The sequence below is a fragment of the Manis javanica genome, chromosome 11 (genome assembly GCF_040802235.1).
Source record: "Manis javanica isolate MJ-LG chromosome 11, MJ_LKY, whole genome shotgun sequence".
NCBI classification, from domain to species: domain Eukaryota; kingdom Metazoa; phylum Chordata; class Mammalia; order Pholidota; family Manidae; genus Manis; species Manis javanica.
This window is the reverse complement of record NC_133166.1, coordinates 24376918-24396249: the sequence shown is the minus strand read 5'-3', so window position 1 is coordinate 24396249 and position 19332 is coordinate 24376918. Positions and strand designations below refer to the sequence as shown.

The 19332-nt window shown below is 39.3% G+C and overlaps 1 protein-coding gene and 1 pseudogene across 1 annotated transcript; one reads left to right on the top strand and one right to left on the bottom strand.

The window, feature by feature from the left end:
* On the top strand, positions 1–950 carry LOC108408899 (olfactory receptor OR51C1-like; annotated as a pseudogene).
* Positions 951–16268: 15318 nt separating this feature from the next.
* On the bottom strand, positions 16269–17219 carry LOC108397218 (olfactory receptor OR51C1-like). Its single transcript, XM_036990993.2, has one exon. It carries the CDS (start codon positions 17217–17219, stop codon positions 16269–16271), a length of 951 nt encoding a protein of 316 aa, XP_036846888.2.
* Positions 17220–19332: the final 2113 nt, after the last annotated feature.

Here is a 19332-nt window from a genome sequence, read left to right as displayed (position 1 = left end):
ATGTCATCTTTTCCTAACGTCACTTCCTCTTCACTGATCTTCTTACTGACTGGGGTTCCAGGGCTAGAAGTTGCCCATGCCCGGATCTCCATTCCCTTCTGCTGTCTCTACATAACTGCCCTCTCTGGGAATGGTGTGATCCTATTTGTCACCGTTATTGAGTTCAGTCTCCATGAACCCGTGTACTATTTCCTCTCTATGCTCTCAACCACCGACTTGGGCTTGTGTATTTCTACACTAGTCACTATGTTGGGAATATTCTGGTTCAATGCAAGACAGATCACTTTTCTTGCCTGTGTTGCCTAGACATTTTTCATTCAACTCTTTACTGTCATGGAGTCCTCAGTGCTCCTGGCAATGGCCTTTGACCACTTCATTGCTATTTGTAACCCACTGAAATATGCTACCATCTTGACTGATTCCAGAATCCTCAAAGTGTGGTTTGCCATCCTCGTCAGAGGGACAGTGGTCCTAATGCCTCTGGTCCTGCTTCTGAAACGTCTGTCCTTCTGCCAAAGCCATGTGCTCCATCATTCTTACTGTTTCCATCCTGATATAATCCAACTGTCATGTTCTGACAACAAGATCAACAGTGTTTTAGGACTTACTGCCCTCATAGTTACTGCAGGAGTAGACTCTATCTTTATTCTTCTCCCCTATATTCTGATTATTAAGACCATCCTAGGCATTGCTTTCCCAGAGGAATGGCGTAAGGCCTTTAGCACCTGTATCTCCCACATAGGTGCTTTACCATCTTCTATATCCCTCTCAATAGCTTGTGCTTTCTCCATAGGTTTGGGAAAAATGCACCTCCTTATGTGCACACCCTTATGGCTAATGTGTATTTGCTTATCCTTCCAGTGATGAATTCCATTATTTATAGTGTGAAAACCAAGCAGATCCATAGGGCCATTAAAAAAGTCCTCTTTCCCAAGGAGTCTGAGGTCTGACTCCAACATTTCTGCAATAAAATCTACTCCTTAGTTATCACTTCCAGGAACTAGTATTTAATCAATACAGTTTTTTCTATCAGTGACCTAAAATTTAAAAAACTAGAAGATTTGGTAGGGTAGATGAAGGATGCAGTTTGGTGGAAATTTATTTTTTATTTTCAGTAGAACTATTACTAATCTCTTTAGGAGTAAGCAATGAAATATTCCAATATTATGGAAGTCTTAGAGAATTTTTAAAAGTATGAATGACAATGGCTTAAATGAACTCTCTGACCATCAGACCAAGAGTCTCCAAAATTATACTTAAAACAATAATTCATTTTTTGTCCTATTTCATTTTCTTAAATACAGATAATAGTTATTAGGTTTTGCTTTAGCTTTGATTAAATTAGACCCTGTCACCTATCATTCTTGCATATAAATGAATCACCATTGATTTATTATTTCATTTATTGAGTATCTACGATGGCCAGACACTGCATGATATGATAGGGCAGCAAAGACAAATGAGATATTGTCATAATTAGTGAAGTGCGTAGATAAGAAAGATACCAATCAAAATCTAATGTGCATATATGTTGCAATATAGAGATATAAATAAAAGAATAATAAGAATATATAAGAAGAATGTTTACTCCAACCTGGGAAGATCAGGAAACCATCACAATGTGTTGTTTCAACTATAAGGTCAAAAATTGGAGACACTAACTTTCAGAATGGTAGCATGAGATCTGTGGATATATTCCACAGGGAAAATCCATAAAAGATACGGGCACAAACATTTAAATTCTCTGCATATTGCCCTAAGGTCATACAGCAAATGAAAAACTATTCAAAAAGTGCTATTAAATCACAGCATTGAATCATAGTGGTTGGGCTTATTCCGCCCTTACCAGCTTTAGCCACTCCTTTGCCCCATAGCTCAGAATATTGATAGCTCCACTCCCTGTGGGTGTAGCCAAGAACATAGAGCTTCCTACCCCATTCCCCCACCCCATCCCAGCCAGCTTTCAGCCTAGAGCTATGGTATCTCCCAGGAAGGGCAGACCACAGTATTTCTTACCCCCTCCCAAACTCAGCTTCAACTGTGGAATCTAACTCCCACATGAATGTAATCAGATCAGTGGCTCTTCCTTCCCTCTAGCCTCAATGCATAGAGCAGAGACTCTATCCCAGACATGGTAGTCAGAGAGCTCTGAGACCACAGTCACCCTTTCTCCAGCTCTATCATAAAGCAGAGGATTCACAATGAGAGATGCAAGCTGAAAAGACTCCATGCTATCTTGCCTAGTGCCATGCGTGTAAAGCAGGGGTTTGCTTCCAAGAGAAGAGAATGCCACAATATATTACACCAAAATAGTAGAATAAAGGATAAAAACCACATATTCATGTCAATAGATGCAGAAAAAATTTTTTGACTGAATTCAACATCCATTTATGATAAAAACACTCAAAATTTAGAAAGAAAAGCAATTTCCTCAACTGATAATAGACAACTATAAAAAATCCACAGGCAATATTATACTAATGGTGACAGACTGAATGTTTTGTCCCAAAATGATGAACAAAGCCAATATGTCCACTCTCACCAATGTATTCAACATGGGGTTGGAGGTTCTAGCCAAGTCAATTGAAGACAATGAAATAAAAGCTACCCAGATTGCAAAGAAGAAAGTAAAATTATTTCTATTTACATATGATCTGACTTTTTGTACAGAAGATCCTAAGAAATCTATTAAAAATTAATCAAAACTAATAAATGACTTCAGCAAAGTTGTAGAACATAAGATCAATATATAAAAAATCAATTGCACTTCTAAACATTAGCAATGAACAATCCAAACCTGAAACTGACAAAAAAAATTCCATTTATGATAACATCAAAAGGAATAAAAATACTTGGAAATAAACTTAGTCAAATAGGTATAAGACTTGCACACTGAGAACACTGTACACAAAAATACTGCTCAAAGAAATCCAAGTCCTAAATAAATGGAAAGATACACGATATTTATGAATTTGAAGACAGCATGGTTAACATAGCTATACTTACCAGTTGATTTATAGATGCAATGCAATCCCTATCACATTCAAGTTTGTTTCTTTACATAAAATGACAAGCTAAAATGAATATGGAACTGTAAGGCACCTGAAATAGCCAATACCATCTTGAAAAGGTAAAGCAAAGTTGGAGGATTCATACTCAGTTCAAAATTTACTACACAGCTACCATAATACAGACAGTATAGCACTGGCATAGGATAGACACATAGATCAATGCAATAGAATTGAAAGTACAGAAATAAACTCATATTTCATATCAATTGATTTTTGACACTGATGCCAAAAATCTCAATAAGGAAGAATCAGTGTTTTCCACAATGATGCTGCTGTTACCAGAGATGGGTTCTTGGTCTCACCGTGAGAAAGAATTCAAGGACGGATGTAAAAGCACTTAAACTTTAGAAATTTATTGGAAAATAAGAGTTTAAAGAAAAGAAGAAAATACAAGCTCAAGAGTTGAGTGCAGGCAAATTTGAGGCTAAGTCATGCTGGGATACAATAGTCTTTTTTTTTTTTTTTAGATAATTATTTTTTATTGAAGGGTAGTTGACACACAGTATTACATTAGTTTCAGGTATACAACACAGTGATTGAACATTTATATACATGATAATTCTATGTACCAGCTATCACCATACCAAGTTGTTACAATATTTTGACTATATTCCTTAAGCTACACATTACATCCCGGTTACTTATTTATTTTACAATTGGAAGTGTGTACTTTTTTGTGTGTGTGTGTGAGGGCATCTCTCCTATTTATTGATCAAATGGTTGTTAACAAAAATAAAATTCTGTATAGGGGACTCAATGCTCAATGTATAATCATTAATCCACCCCAAGCCTAATTTTCGTCAGTCTCCGATCTTCTGAAGCATAACGAACAAGTTCTTACATGGAGAACAAATTCTTACATAGTGAATAAGTTACATGGTGAATAGTGCAAGGGCAGTCATCACAGAAACTTTCAGTTTTGATAGTGCATTATGAACTAAAAACAGTCAGTTCAAATATGAATATTCATTTGATTTTTATACTTGATTTATATGTGGATACCACATTTCTCTCTTTATTATTATTATTTTTAATTAAATGCTGAAGAGGTAGGTAGATGCAAGATAAAGGTAGAAAACATAGTTTAGTGTTGTAAGAGAGCAAATGTAGATGATCAGGTGTGTGCCTGTAGACTATGTGTTAATCCAAGCTAGACAAGGGCAATAAAACATCCACAGATGCAGCAGATTTCTCTCAGAACAGGTGGGGGGAGGTTCTAAGCCTCACCTCTGTTGATCCCCAATTTCTCATCTGATGGCCCCCCTGCGACTGTGCCTGTCTTAGGTTGTTCCTCCCTTGAGGAATCTTACCTGTCTCTGGCTAACCAGTCATCTTCCGGGGCCATACAGGGAAATGTAGAGTTGGTAAGTGAGAGAAAAGCCTTATTGTTTGAAAAGGTTAGTTTTTTACTTCTTTGCATATTTAGGCCCTGTGGCTTCTATGCCCAGCATTTGTCTTGAGGTATCTTTACCACTTGGAAGAATTGTGATACATGGTAAATTCGATATGAGGCACGAATTCTATTTAAGCGTTGTAATTAGGAAGGAAGAAGAAAAGCTATAGAAGTAGCAGGCAGAAGAAAACATGGGAAGATTGATTATTTATTTCTTTGACATATCTTCTTGTAGAGTGACTTCAGCATGTATAGGTTTTAAACTACTAATTAAATTGCGTGCACACATTAACATAATAGGAATACAGTTACATAACCAAAGCATACGTATAATTACCAGTCATCTCCCGTGAAACCAAGAAAACCAGTTAGGCACCTTAGGCATTTGTGAAAACTTATCTATAATATGGTGAATATTGTCCAACTGAACTTGAACAGTCTGAGAGAAATCAGACAAATTAAAACAACCCATTCCTGGGGACCGTTCACATCCCATATGTTCTTTTAACAGTAAATAGTCTGTAGTTGTAAGATTTTGCAGCACTACAATTTGCACTTCTCCTAATTCTTGGTTGACTTCCAACAGTATAGATCCAGTCAAATTTGTTGTTTTACTGAATGCACAGGCCAGCTTAGATATCTCCTTCATTCCCATGTCAAGTCCAGGAACTGGTGGGATGAGTGCATCTACACCTGTAGCACCGCGTGGAACTTTGTTGGGGTTTTTTGATGGTCATCTTCTGGCATGAGTCTTCCAGAGAGTGCTGATGTTGGACGTTCTTTTTCATATCGTATCTTAGTTCATTCTCGGGTTAGCCAAATTAGGCTTTGATCCTCTGTATAAGCACAAACAAACCCTTTCCCTACACTTTTATATGCCCTTTATACCATTGTGTAGAACTCATTGGAGGTCACCACACAGGAACTGCTTTTTTGTTGTTGTTGTTGTTATCATTAAACTACACTTACATGATGAATATTATGTTTACTAGGCTCTCCCCTATACCAGGTCCCCGCTATAAACCCCTTTACAGACACTGTCCATCAGCATAGCAAAGTGTTGCAGAGTCACTACTTGTCTTCTCTGTGTTGTAGAGCCCTCCCCTTTCTCCCACCCCCCCATGCATGCTAATCTTAATACCCCCTTTCTTCTTTCCCCCCCTTATCCCTCCCAACCCACCCATCTTCCCCAGTCCCTTTCCCTTTGGTACCTGTTAGTCCATTCTTCAGTTCTGTAATTCTGCTGATATTTTGTTCCTTCAGTTTTTCCTTTGTTCTTATACTCCACAGATGAGTGAAATCATTTGGTATTTCTCTTTCTCTGCTGGGCTTATTTCGCTGAGCATAATACCCTCCAGCTCCATCCATGTTGCTGCAAATGGTAGGATTTGCCCTTTTCTTATGGCTGAGTAGTATTCCATTGTGTATATGTACCACATCTTCTTTATCCATTCATCTCTTGATGGACATTTAGGTTGCTTCCAATTTTTGGCTATTATAAATAGTGCTGCGATAAACATAGGGGTGCATCTGTCTTTCTCAAACTTGATTGCTGCATTCTTAGGGTAAATTCCTAGGAGTGGAATTCCTGGGTCAAATGGTAGGTCTGTTTTGAGCATTTTGATGAACCTCCATACTGCTTTCCTCAATGGTTGAACTAATTTACATTCCCACCAGCAGTGTAGGAGGGTTCCCCTTTCTCCACAGCCTCGCCAACATTTGTTGTTGTTTGTCTTTTGGATGGCAGCCATCCTTACTGGTGTGAGGTGATACCTCATTGTAGTTTTAATTTGCATTTCTCTGATAATTAGCGATGTGGAGCATCTTTTCATGTGTCTGTTGGCCATCTGTATTTCTTTTTTAGAGAACTGTCTGTTCAGTTCCCATGCCCATTTTTTAATGGGTTATTTGTTTTTTGTTTGTTGAGGCGTGTGAGCTCTTTATATATTCTGGACGTCAAGCCTGTATCGGATGTGTCATTTTCAAATATATTCTCCCATACTGTAGGGTTCCTTTTTGTTCTACTGATGGTGTCTTTTGCTGTACAGAAGCTTTTCAGCTTAATATAGTCCCACTTGTTCATTTTTGCTGTTGTTTTCCTTGCCCGGGGAGATATGTTCAAGAAGAGGTCACTCATGTTTATGTCTAAGAGGTTTTTGCCTATGTTTTTTTCCAAGAGTTTAATGGTTTCATGACTTACATTCAGGTCTTTGATCCATTTTGAGTTTACTTTTGTATATGGGGTTAGGCAATGGTCCAGTTTCATTCTCCTACTTGTAGCTGTCCAGTTTTGCCAGCACCATCTGTTGAAGAGACTGTCATTTTGCCGTTGTATGTCCACGGCTCCTTTATCAAATATTAATTGACCATATATGTCTGGGTTAATGTCTAGATTCCCTAGTCTCTTCCATTGGTCTGTGCCTCTGTTCTTGTGCCAGTACCAAATTGTCTTAATTACTATGGCTTTATAGTAGAGTTTGAAGATGGGGAGTGAGATACCCCCTACTTTATTCTTCTTTCTCAGGATTGCGTTGGCTATTCGGAGTCTTTGGTGTTTCCATATGAATTTTTGAATTATTTGTTCCAGTTCATTGAAGAATGTTGCTGGTAGTTTCATAGGGATTGCATCAAATCTGTATATTCCTTTGGGCAGGATGGCCATTTTGATGATATTAATTCTTCCTAGCCACGAGCATGGGATGAGTTTCCATCTGTTAGTGTCCCCTTTAATTTCTCTTAAGAGTGACTTGTAGTTTTCAGAGTATAAGTCTTTCACTTCTTTGGTTAGGTTTATTTCTAGGTATTTTATTTTATTTGATGCAATTGTGAATGGAGTTGTTTTCCTGATTTCTCTTTCTGTTGGTTCATTGTTAGTGTATAGGAAAGCCACAGATTTCTGTGTGTTGATTTTGTATCCTGCAACTATGCTGTATTCTGATATCAGTGCTAGTAGTTTTTGGGTGGTGTCTTTAGGGTTTTTTATGTATAGTATCATGTCATCTGCAAATAGTAACAGTTTAACTTCTTCTTTACCAATATGGATTCCTTGTACTTCTTTGTTTCGTCTAATTGCCGTGGCTAGGACGTCCATTACTATGTTAAATAACAGTGGGGAGAGTGGGCATCCCTGTCTAGTTCCTGATTGCAGAGGAAAAGCTTTCAGCTTCTTGCTGTTCAGTATGATGTTGGCTGTGGGTTTATCATACATGGCCTTATTTATGTTGAGGTACTTGCCCTCTATTCCCATTTTGCTGAGAGTTTTTATCATGAATGGATGTTGAACTTTGTCGAATGCTTTTTCAGCATCTATGGAGATGATCATGTGGCTTTTGTCTTTCTTTTTGTTGATGTGGTGGATGATGCTGATGGATTTTCAAATGTTGTACCATCCTTGTATCCATGGGATGAATCCCACTTGGTCATGGTGTATGATCCTTTTGATGTATTTTTGAATTCGGTTTGCTAATATTTTGTTGAGTATTTTTGCATCTACGTTCATCCGGGATATTTGTCTGTAGTTTTCTTTTTTGGTGGGGTCTTTGCCTGGTTTTGGTATTAGGGTGATGTTAGCTTCATAGAATGAGTTTGGGAGTATTCCCTCCTCTTCTATTTTTTGGAAAACTTTAAGGAGAATGGGTATTATGTCTTCCCTGTATGTCTGATAAAATTCTGAGGTGAATCCTTCTGGCCTGGGGGTTTTGTTATTTGATAGTTTTTTGATTACTGCTTCAATTTCGTTGCTGGTAATTGGTCTGTTTAGATTTTCTGTTTCTTTCTGGGTCAGTCTTGGAAGCTTGTATTTTTCTAGGAAGTTGTCCATTTCTCCTAGGTTTCCAAGCTTGTTAGCATATAGGTTTTCATAGTATTCTCCAATAATTCTTTGTATTTCTGTGGGGTCCGTCGTGATTTTTCCTTTCTTGTTTCTGATACTTTTGTTTTGTGTTGACTCTCTTTTCCTCTTAATAAGACTGGCTAGAGGCTTGTCTATTTTGTTTATATTCTTGAAGCACCAGCTCTTGGTTTTATTGATTTTTGCTTTTGTTTTATTCTTCTCAATTTTATTTATTTCTTCTCTGATCTTTATTATGTCCCTCCTTCTGCTGACCTTAGGCCTCATTTGTTCTTCTTTTTCCAATTTCGATAATTGTGACATTAGACCTTTCATTTGGGATTGTTCTTCCTTTTTTAAATATGCTTGGATTGCTATATACTTTCCTCTTAAGAATGCTTTTGCTGTGTCCCACAGGAGTTGGGGCTTAGTGTTGTTGTTGTCGTTTGTTTCCATATATTGCTGGATCTCCATTTTGATTTGGTCATTGATCCATTGATTATTTAGGAGCGTGTTGTTAAGCTCCCATGTGTTTGTGAGCCTTTTTGCTTTCTTTGTACAGTTTATTTCTAGTTTTATGCCTTTGTGGTCTGAAAAGTTGGTTGGTAGGATTTCAATCTTTTGGAATTAACTGATGCTCTTTTTGTGACCTAATATGTGGTGTATTCTGGAGAATGTTCCATGTGCACTTGAGAAGAATGTGTATCCTGTTGCTTTTGGATGTAGAGTTCTGTAGATGTCTATTAGGTCCATCTGTTCTAGTGTGTTGTTCAGTGCCTCTGTGTCCTTACTTATTTCCTGTCTGGTGGATCTGTCCTTTGGAGTGAGTGCTGTGTTGAAGTCTCCTAGAATGAATGCATTGCATTCTATTTCCTCCTTTAGTTCTGTTAGTACTTGTTTCAGGTATGTTTGTGCTCCTGTATTGGGTGCATATATACTTATAATAGTTATATCCTCTTGTTGGACTGAGCCCTTTATCGTTATGTAATGGCCTTCTTTGTCTTTTGTTACTTTCTTTATTTTGAAGTCTGTTTTGTCTGATACCAGAATTGCAACACCTGCTTTCTTCTCTTTGTTGTTTGCCTGAAATATCTTTTTCCATCCCTTGACTTTAAGTCTGTGCATGTCTTTGGGTTTGAGGTGAGTCTCTTGTAAGCAGCATATGGATGGATCTTGCTTTTTTATCCATTCTATTACTCTGTGTCTTTTGATTGGTGCATTCAGTCCATTTACATTTAGGGTGATTATTGAGAGGTATGAACTTATTGCCATTGCAGGCTTTAAGTTTGTGGTTACCAAAGGTTCAGGGTTAGCTTCTTTACTATCTTACTGTCTACCTTAACTCACCTGTTGAGCTATTATAAGTGCAGTCTGATAATTCTTTATTTCTCTCACTTCTTATTCCTCCTCCTCCCTTCTTCATATGTTGGGTGTTCTGTTCTGTGCTCCTTTTAGGAGTGCTCTCATCTAGAGCAATCCCTTTAGGATGCCCTGTAGAGGTGGTTTGTGGGAGGCAAATTCCCTCAACTTTTGCTTGTCTGGGAACTGTTTAATCCCTCCTTCATATTCAAATGATATTCGTGCTGGAAACAGTAGTCTTGGTTTGAGGCCCTTCTGTTTCATTGCATTAAGTATATGATGCCATTCTCTTCTCGCCTGTTGGGTTTCTGTTGAGAAGTCTGATGATAGCCTGATGGGTTTTCCTTCGTAGGTAACCTTTTTTTTCTCTCTGGCTGCCTTTAATACTTTGTCCTTGTCTTTGACCTTTGCCATTTTAATTATTATGTGTCTTGGTGTTGCCCTCCTTGGATCCCTTGTCATGGGAGTTCTGTGTACCTCTGTGGTCTGAGAGGCCATTTCTTCCCCTAGTTTGGGGAAGTTTTTGGCAATTATTTCTTCAAAGACACTTTCTATCCCTTCTTCTTCTGGTACCCCTATAATGCGTATATTGTTCCTTTTCGATTGGTCACTCAGCTCTCTTAGAATTCTTTCATCCCTGGAGATCCTTTTATCTCTCTGCATCAGCTTCTCTGTGTTCCTGTTCTCTGTTTTCTAGTCCATTAATGGTCTCTTGCATCTCGTCCATTCTGTTTTGAAGTCCTTCCAGAGCTTGTTTTATTTCTGTATTCTCCTTCCTTAGTTCTTGCATATTTCTCTGCAAGTCCATCAGCATGGTTGTGACTTTTGTTTTGAATTCTTTTTCAGGAAGACTGGTTAAATCTATCTCCCCAGGTTCCTTCTCAGGGGAAGATGTAGCAGATGCTGAAGCTGTCTGGGTTAGTCTTGTCTAGATTATATTTTTTTGCGTTTTCATGTTGACAGATGCTATTGACTGTCAGCTGGGAGGGCCAAACTTTTCACTTGCTACTGGCCTTTCTTTACTGGGACAAGTGCGACCCCTAGTGGCCCGTGTTGGGTAATTGCGTGTAGACTGGGTCTTTGTGTCTTTCCCGGACAATATGGAGAAAACTCCCTTTCTGAGGGCGGGGCTTGCCTTAGGAGGCTTCTCTGCTTTCCCAGCGCCCGGAGGGGTAATGGATGGGGTGGGGGGTTGTTTGGCTGTTTACCTCCATGAGGGGTCTCAGAGCTGTTGTCCAGGGGGTTAGTGTGCCCGGTTTTCCCTGTAATTTCCAGCCACTGGACTGTGACCTTTGTTGTTTCCGTCCAGCTATTATGTCCCTGTCCCTTTAAGACTTTCAAAAAGCACTCACCTTTCTTTGTCACAGTGGCATCAGCTTCGGAACCCGCTCAGAGGTCTTGCTCCCCTATTTCCCTAGTTTCCAGCCCTCCATGCATGCACTGTGTCTGCACTCTGGTGCGGGTGGCTGGGGCTGGGTGTTTAGCAGTCCTGGGCTCTCTCTCCCTCCCACCAGGTGCTGGGGGGAGGTGTGCGCAGGTCCCATCAGGCCGGGGCTTGTATCTTACCCCTTTCACCAAGCGCTGGGCTCTCGCACGAGTGCATGTATTCTGGCTGTTGTCCTGTGTCTTCTGGTCTCTCTTTTAGGATTAGTTGTATTTGTCATATTTTTAAAAATATATATGTTTTTGGGAGGAGATTCCCACTGTCTTACTCATGCCACCATGTTGGCTCCGCCCCCCAATAAGGAGCCTTTTTATGTGAAGAGGGATGAATATTTACTAAGTAGAATATGTTTCCATGGGAACAGGTGGAGTCTTCTTAGAGTTTGGGCTTATTCCACCCTTAACTTTGGCAGGGGAGTTCTTGGCTACATGGTTCTCACAAAAACTGCCATGGTGCAGAAAGGTGTGATATCTACCTGTTAATGACATAGGTGCATGATTACTATGTCAATGAATGTATAATGTATTTGGGGGAGAAGTTTGGGCCAACCTCTCCTCCCTATTGGAATCAGCGGTTTTGGCCAGTTGCTGTTCTCACTCCACATATTCTATGAGAATAGCTTACACAGAATGTGGAGAATGTAAACCATAGCCAGAAGACCTCCTCCCCTCCCTGCTCATATCTATCTCTCTACCTACTGTAACACCACCATCCAAACGCCCATCAGCTACAAAAATGGCTGTAGAAACCACGATAGATCCATACAGTGGAATACCATCTGCCAATGAAAAAGATAGAAGTACTTTACACTTACCACAAAACGGATGAATCTTGTAAACATTCTGCTAATTGAAAAAGCCAGGAACAAAAGACCACATATTATATGATTAAAGTTTTATGAAATGTCCAAAATAGGCAAATCTACACAGAGAGAAAGTAGATTAGTAGTTGCCATGGCCTGGATAGGATGGAAAGTAATAAGCTATAACTGGTCCTGGATAAGTGTTGCTTTCCAGATTATAAAAATGATCTAACATTCACTGGTAAGAGCAGCACACCTTTGTGAAAAATCCCTAAAACATTGACTTTTACATATGAAACGTGTTAACTATACTGCCTGTGGATTGTATCACAATAAAATGGTTATGTTTTCTTAAAGAAGAAAGAAGATTGGAGACTACCTGAAGAAGGTAGAAAGAGCAAACATGCCCAACTACTCTCACCCTACAGAAGGGAGAAAATATGTTTGGGATAAAGATTAAATTAACAGAAGCACTGGAATATACATACAAGCATAAGCAGTGCTCTCTAAATTGGAGAATCCATGAAATATAGAACGAATATAAAATAACATTGGTAGATGCAAGTGTAGCCGAAAATATGCACAGGAGAATACAGAATAGGAATTGTAGGCCACTTTAAGGGAGATTGCAAATTCCCAACTGTTGGACTGGAGAATTACACTTAAATCTGATTATTTTACTTCCATCACACCAACCCCAACCTGGCCCTCCATGTACCATATTTTAGGGCCACAGAGAAATTTGCTAAAGGTCGAAAAAATGAATATATATGGTCCTGCCACTGAGGCAGAGCTGCACTTTAACTCTTTGGCAACCCCCAGGAGGAACAGAGAACCCCTCTGCTCAGATGAAGAGCCAAACACATATTCTCCCTCCCCATGACAGGATACCTCATCCCCTCCTCACAATACTGAGGGCAGTCAGCCTTCAGTAAACAGGAACAATACCCATGAAAATATGAACAGAAAGTATTAAATAGAGAGATGATCACACAGTGAGGACTTCCTAAATGCATCATTGCAGGTGGGCTATGAATTGACAAGCAATAGCACCATATTTGCGCAATAGCACACACACACACACACATTAACATTAGATTAAGTAACAGAATGTTCAATACAGAGTATTTTTTAAAGTGTCTGTATATCAGAGCTACACCTGCAACATACCTTAGAGTACCTCCTCTTACACCCCAGAAACGTAAATGAGGGAGGCAGGGAAGAGCAACGCTGTCAACTGTCCTCACATGTTAGGGTGTGGCTAGACCCTTATTTCTTAACCAGCCAGAATCCTCAGACCCACAGATACTTAGAGCGTTTGTCTTTATCCAGAAAGAATTGTCAGTCAGACCATACTCAAGTATGTGGAAAGAGATGGGGAGAAAAACACCGTCAGTGTGCTTCCTCCACAACCCAAAGTTGCCGACTAAGCATCGTGCATCCTTCCTGTGCTGGGCAGTGCAAGACACAGTATTTTTCCTTTACTGTGGAAGAGATATTCCCAGAACACTGGGCCACTGACAGTCTTAATAATGGGACAGGCCTCTGCATCTCTGAAGGTTGCCACCCACCCTCTGCAGTGCATATGTTATGTTACTGGCTACTTCTTGTTCAACCCATGTGATCAGCATGGCTTCATCATTTCATCAACACAGTGAACCATTGTAATGCTCTGTAGGGAGTCCTAGTGACCCAGGTCTCTTTAGACCATATTATGACAGAAGTATGGAGAGACAATATAGTACTGGATTGACTATGAATGTGAATAAGGTGGTGGAATTGGAGCTGTCTACCATCTTCCCTCCAAAGAACATTGATTTGATAGTCAGCCACAGACAGTACCTTTTGGGGAGTCCTGTGGAGAAGCTCTTGTACAACATTGGAGCCCAAAATCCAAAAACAGATGTGCTGAAGAGGATGAGAACACATTGCTTTACCTGCATCTCACCACCCCAAGGTGGCATAGTTCAGTGCCAAGAGAGACCACCTCACTGCACAGTGGAAGTGAGAGGGTAGCAAGGGAGCACTGGCTTCTCCAGCTGTGCAGGATGCTTCCAAAAAAAGCCCACTTCTTTCTCACCCTCCCCAGAACACTAAGATGATTTGCATGACAGCAACAGGGAGAGGCAGGGAGCACAGCAGCCAGGGATTGGGATGGCACAGAAGGAATGCAGATAATTTTAACCACTTTGTGGACTCCATTGCAAGACAGTCCACAAGCCACTGGGGATGCTGCCCCTCAGATCCCCATCTGATGTATGGACATTCCCACTACTTCAGGCACCTCAACATACACCCTCCATGGCTAGCTGCCTGTGTGCACCCTCTCTGGTAGAGAGTGCAGGCTTTTGCAGATGGCCAGTGAGCACACACAGAAAGCTGGTTGGACTCTGTGGGGTTGGGCGAAAGCACACAAATTTTAATTGGTAGCACCACGGTAGGGAAAGCAAACAGGAAGATAGCAGAACACAGCCTCCCTATGCAGTATTAGGAGACGGCATGCAATCTTAAGAAATACCCATAAGAGGAAACAAGATGTTTGAGTGCTCACATCCATACAAAAGATTTGAGAAAGCCCCAGAATCTCTAGGAGAGCTGACATAATTTTTTTAAGATTTGTTTCATGGCCTAACATATGATTTTACCTGACGTAGTTTCTGTGTGTGTTTGTGAATATGTATTCTTCTTCTATAAGAAAGAATGTTCTGTATATATCAGGTAGGTCCATTTGGTCCAAAGAATACTTCAAGTCTAGTGTTTCCTGGAAACTGTCAACTAGCATCATTCCAGAAGATTGTATGGAGAGATATGGAGTGTAATGTGGAAGTGCTCCCTACTTCCATGTACTGTATAATACTGTTATGATCAACAGCTCAGATTAGAGTAACTAAGAAAACCCCTGTAATGGCCATATTGAGCTTAATTATGTTATACACATTACTTCACTGTGCTGGCTAAGAAGCTATTGTATCTTGGCTCCAAAACCACCATTCTATACACACTGCTGTTGATAAGATGGGGAATCATGAGCCACACTCATTTCCCAACTGGTTCCCTGCCATGTTCTGTTAATTGGCAGACGCCACAAGGAGACTGGAAGCTACGAGAAGAACAAGCATCTCATGTTTGCTTGCTGTTCCTGTCAAGGCCAAAACATAATAGTCCTTTGCCTACTAACATTGGATCCACTTTCCAGTTTTACCTTTACCCACACTCCCAGCACCAGTGTCATCATGCTCCCTTGGAAGAAACCAAACCAGATGCCAATGGGCCCCCTTTCAGGGGTGTGAGTCCTACATTCATGAGGCAGCCTCCTCTGTGTTCCTGAGGCTTGAGCTCCAGCCCTAAAGCACCTCTCCACAGAGATCTGCATCTTGGCTCCATGTGGGCTGCCATCTGACTCCTGAGGTACTAGAACCAGCAGGGCAGCACCCTCCCATTGGAGGTCTGAGTGTCAGCTCTGGAAAGACCCTCCACCAAGCTGCTAGGGTTCATGACCCCAAACTCTTCTCTTTGTTCCCACACACATAGAGGTGGAAGTGCATCCTGCACGTATTGTCTCAGTATTATTTCTGTGTTCCCTTTGCGCCTTTTTAGTCCTCCAATACCCAGACATCCAGTTCCTTGGATTAAATACTCCCAGAGTTAACCACTAGTATGATTTCTGCTTTCCTGCCAAAAGCATGACTAACATACCCACTTCCACTTTCTTTGAGGAGAGGGTCCAAATATAGACTCATAAATCAACCAGATCAAAATGTCTACATTTTGTTTCTGGTTATCTTGAGTCTTCAAAGAAAATAATTAATTTATATGAGAAGATATTTGCTAAAACCAAGAACAGATTTATTAAGCTTTAAGCTTAACTAATGGCATTAGTACTTCCAAAGAAATTATAGATTGAAGTTGAATTAAGCAGTTATTTTCACCAAATACTTATGCTAAATGTCTTCCCTAAAGAGCTGGGTAAAAGTAAACATATTTGACAAAGAAATGTTATGTTACTGACAAAGCAGTAAAACATGTATTGATGTTGAAACTAGTTATTACATTAAAAGTAGGCAGGTCAGAGGAAATAAAGAAAAGAATATTAAGAACAATTCCAAAGTCATGGGTAATGCTAGCTGTATGTGCCAAATTTAGATATAAAATTTAGTAATTTACTAGTTGTTAATACACTTTTACTCCTATATTCCTATTTAAGATAAACAATTAAAGTCTACATTTGACCCCAAACTGGGTTACTGATTATCTAGGTCATTAAATCTCTTTAATCTTAAATGAAGAAATATTACTATGGAGAATAATCCATGAATGGCATTTTCCTCATCTATATAAAGACCAAGATGAGAAAATTTTGAAAAACTAGTCTAGTTCTTCTTTATACCACTGGGGTGGAGAAGTTTCACCACAGCCCTGCGGATCTGTTTAGTCTTCACACTATAGATGATAGGGTTCATCACAGGAGGGATTAACAGGTAGGCATTGGCAATCAGAGTATGCACATAAGGTGGAGCATGCTTCCCAAATCTGTGCACAAAGGACAGACTGATCAATGGAATGTAAAATACAGCAACAGCCCCAATATGGGAGACACATGTGCCAAAAGCTTTCTTCCTCTCTTCTGGGGATGCAATGCTGAGGACAGTCTTAATGATAAGAAGATAAGAAAGGACAATGAAGATCAAGTCCACCCCAGCAGTTGTGATCAGGGCAGTCAATCCAATTGCACTATTGACCCTGGTGTCTGTGCACGACAGCTTCATCACATCAGGGTGGAAGCAGTAGGAGTGATGGAGCACGTGGCTGCGGCAGTAGGACAGTCGTTTCAGAAGTGCCACCATAGGAGTCAGTATTAGTGTCCCCCTGGTGATGATTGCTACTCCAATCTGTGCTATTTTACGGTCAGTTAAAATGGAGGCATACCGAAGAGGATTAGAGATGGCCACAAAACGATCAAAGGCCATGGCCAACAGCACTGAAGATTCCATGACAGTGAAGAGTTGAATGAAAAACATCTGTGATGAGCAGGCGTTAAAGCTGATCTCCCTGGCATTGAACCAGAATATACCCAACATGGTGATCAGGGTGGATATGGACAGGCCAAGGTCAGTGGTGGACAGCATGGAGAGAAAATAATACATGGGTTTGTGGAGGCTGGGCTGAGTGACAATGGCAAAGAGAATCATGCTGTTTCCTGAGAGAGCAGTTATGTAGATAAGGCAGAAGGGGATGGAGATCCAGGTGTGGAAGTCTTCCAGCCCAGGAACACCAGTTAGCAGGAAAATAATGGAAGAAGATGTATTCTGCAAAGTTGACATGTTGAACTCAAAATGCAGATTCTTAAGCTGACTGTTAAGCTGACTGTCCTTAGTGATAAATTGCATTTCTTTATAGTGAATTCAAGATGAAAATAATTATTTCACCAGGTAAACATTTATAGAAGACAATATCTACATTCTATTTAAAGGTCATGAAGATTGGTTAAAAAATGTAAGACTGTATCAAATAAAGGAGCAGAAAACATGAAAGAACAACTATATGAGGACACAGAATTTATAGCAAACAAATCTAACAATGACCCATCTTATTAAATTCACGTCTGTTTAGTAATATTGTACCCATAACTTCCTGAATTCGTGTGGTAGATACTCAGTAAATATTTAACGAAATTTGTCTCTAGTGCTGCCTGAAATTTTAGATGAACAGTAAACAATATATGGAGTAATTCTGATATTATACATAAGGTGAGTTTCTGGTGGCTGAAGAAGTAATCCTCCTTTCATCTCCGTATTCTTTCTTTCAATCAGTTTGGGTATCTCTAATCATAATAAACAGCTAACATTTGCTGAGCCCTTATATCTGTTAGAAATTGTGATAATATCCTGGTCAAACATACTGTCTATTTGCAATATCATAAATTGAACTGTATGTAATTAACTTTCATACCACATTAACAAGTATAAGTAATCAACAATTACAAACTGAACTATTTCAGTGTAGTGAGTCTCAAAAGTAAATATTATGGATATTTTGATTTTATGTATTTTATTTGGCATCCCCAATCAATTTTTGAGGATTGCACATTCTAAATTCTGATGGGTTCAAGTGTGGACAGATACATTTATCACCTGTCACCACATGGTAAGTTACTAAATTGTATATGCCTGGACTTCTCCACCGCTAAAGTAATAATGATATTCATACTTCCATAGGACTATGGTGGGGGTTAAATTAGTTGATGTATATGAAAAACTTGGGAGGGTACCTCACTGTGATGTTTTAAAGATCACCAATTATTAGCTATTATCACTTAAAAATAATTAAAATATAATACAATACATTATTTGCTTCCTTTCCAGTTCTATTTGCATATCTCCCTGACTTATCCTCATTTTTTATTATCTGATAGCTGAGAAAAACATGAAAAAATTATTTGATTTATGTAGTATCCCCTGGTTAATATCTTCTTCATGTGGTCCCTTCTTCCTCCACAGCTATGATTTTCTCAATCTTTCTTCATTCTTTTCTGATTCAGAACTCTTGTTTCTTTCCAAAGACAGCCCTACCACCTAGCCTCTCAATCCATTCTCAACATTAGTTTCATTTAACATTAAATTTCTGAGTGCACAAGGTAATCCAAACTATAGGGACGCAGAGCAGAATTAGATATGGCACCTGCCCTCGAGGATATTTAGGAAAGGATAAGATATGAAAAATGAACATGTAAACAAACAAATAAAATGCACAGTGATATGTACAACAATGGATTTGTATTTAAAATACAGAGATTGTATATGTCAGAAGATTGTGTGAGGGAAAAGTCAAGAAAGTCTTCCTTGAGAACAAGATTTCTTTGCAGGAGATGATACATAAAAATCATTATGAAAATATTTTCAGCATGTCCAAAGTATGTAGTTTTAGATATTTTAGAAAAGCCACTAAAGTTTGAGATACAAAGTGCTAAAAAGTATTGTTTGAAGTTCCAGTAAGGAACTTACCTCCATAAAAGCATAAGGAATGTGGAAGTTTCATAAACACAAGTAAAAAACACATAGATCTCTTTCTGCTATGTGAAATAACCCCAACAATTGTCCATCCTACTTAAAAAAAAAAAAGTCATGTTCATTTGTACCATTGCCACAATCTGTAAATGCACTCCTCACATAAAATTCTGCATTGTCTTCACCATGGAGTCAAAACTCTTTAAGATCTTTTTACTGCAGTAGTCAAGGATTTTCCTAATCTAACTAAAATCTACTCTTACTGCTACGCATCCTCTTCCCCACCCCTGAAAACTTTTGATATCATCAACCTGGGCTTGTCTTCCTTCACCACCTACCAAATATTGCTAGTTCTTTCACAATTCTGTGCTTTGCTGAATTTATGCACTTCTTTGAATGAGCCAAAATTCTTTAGATTCATTAGTTGTGC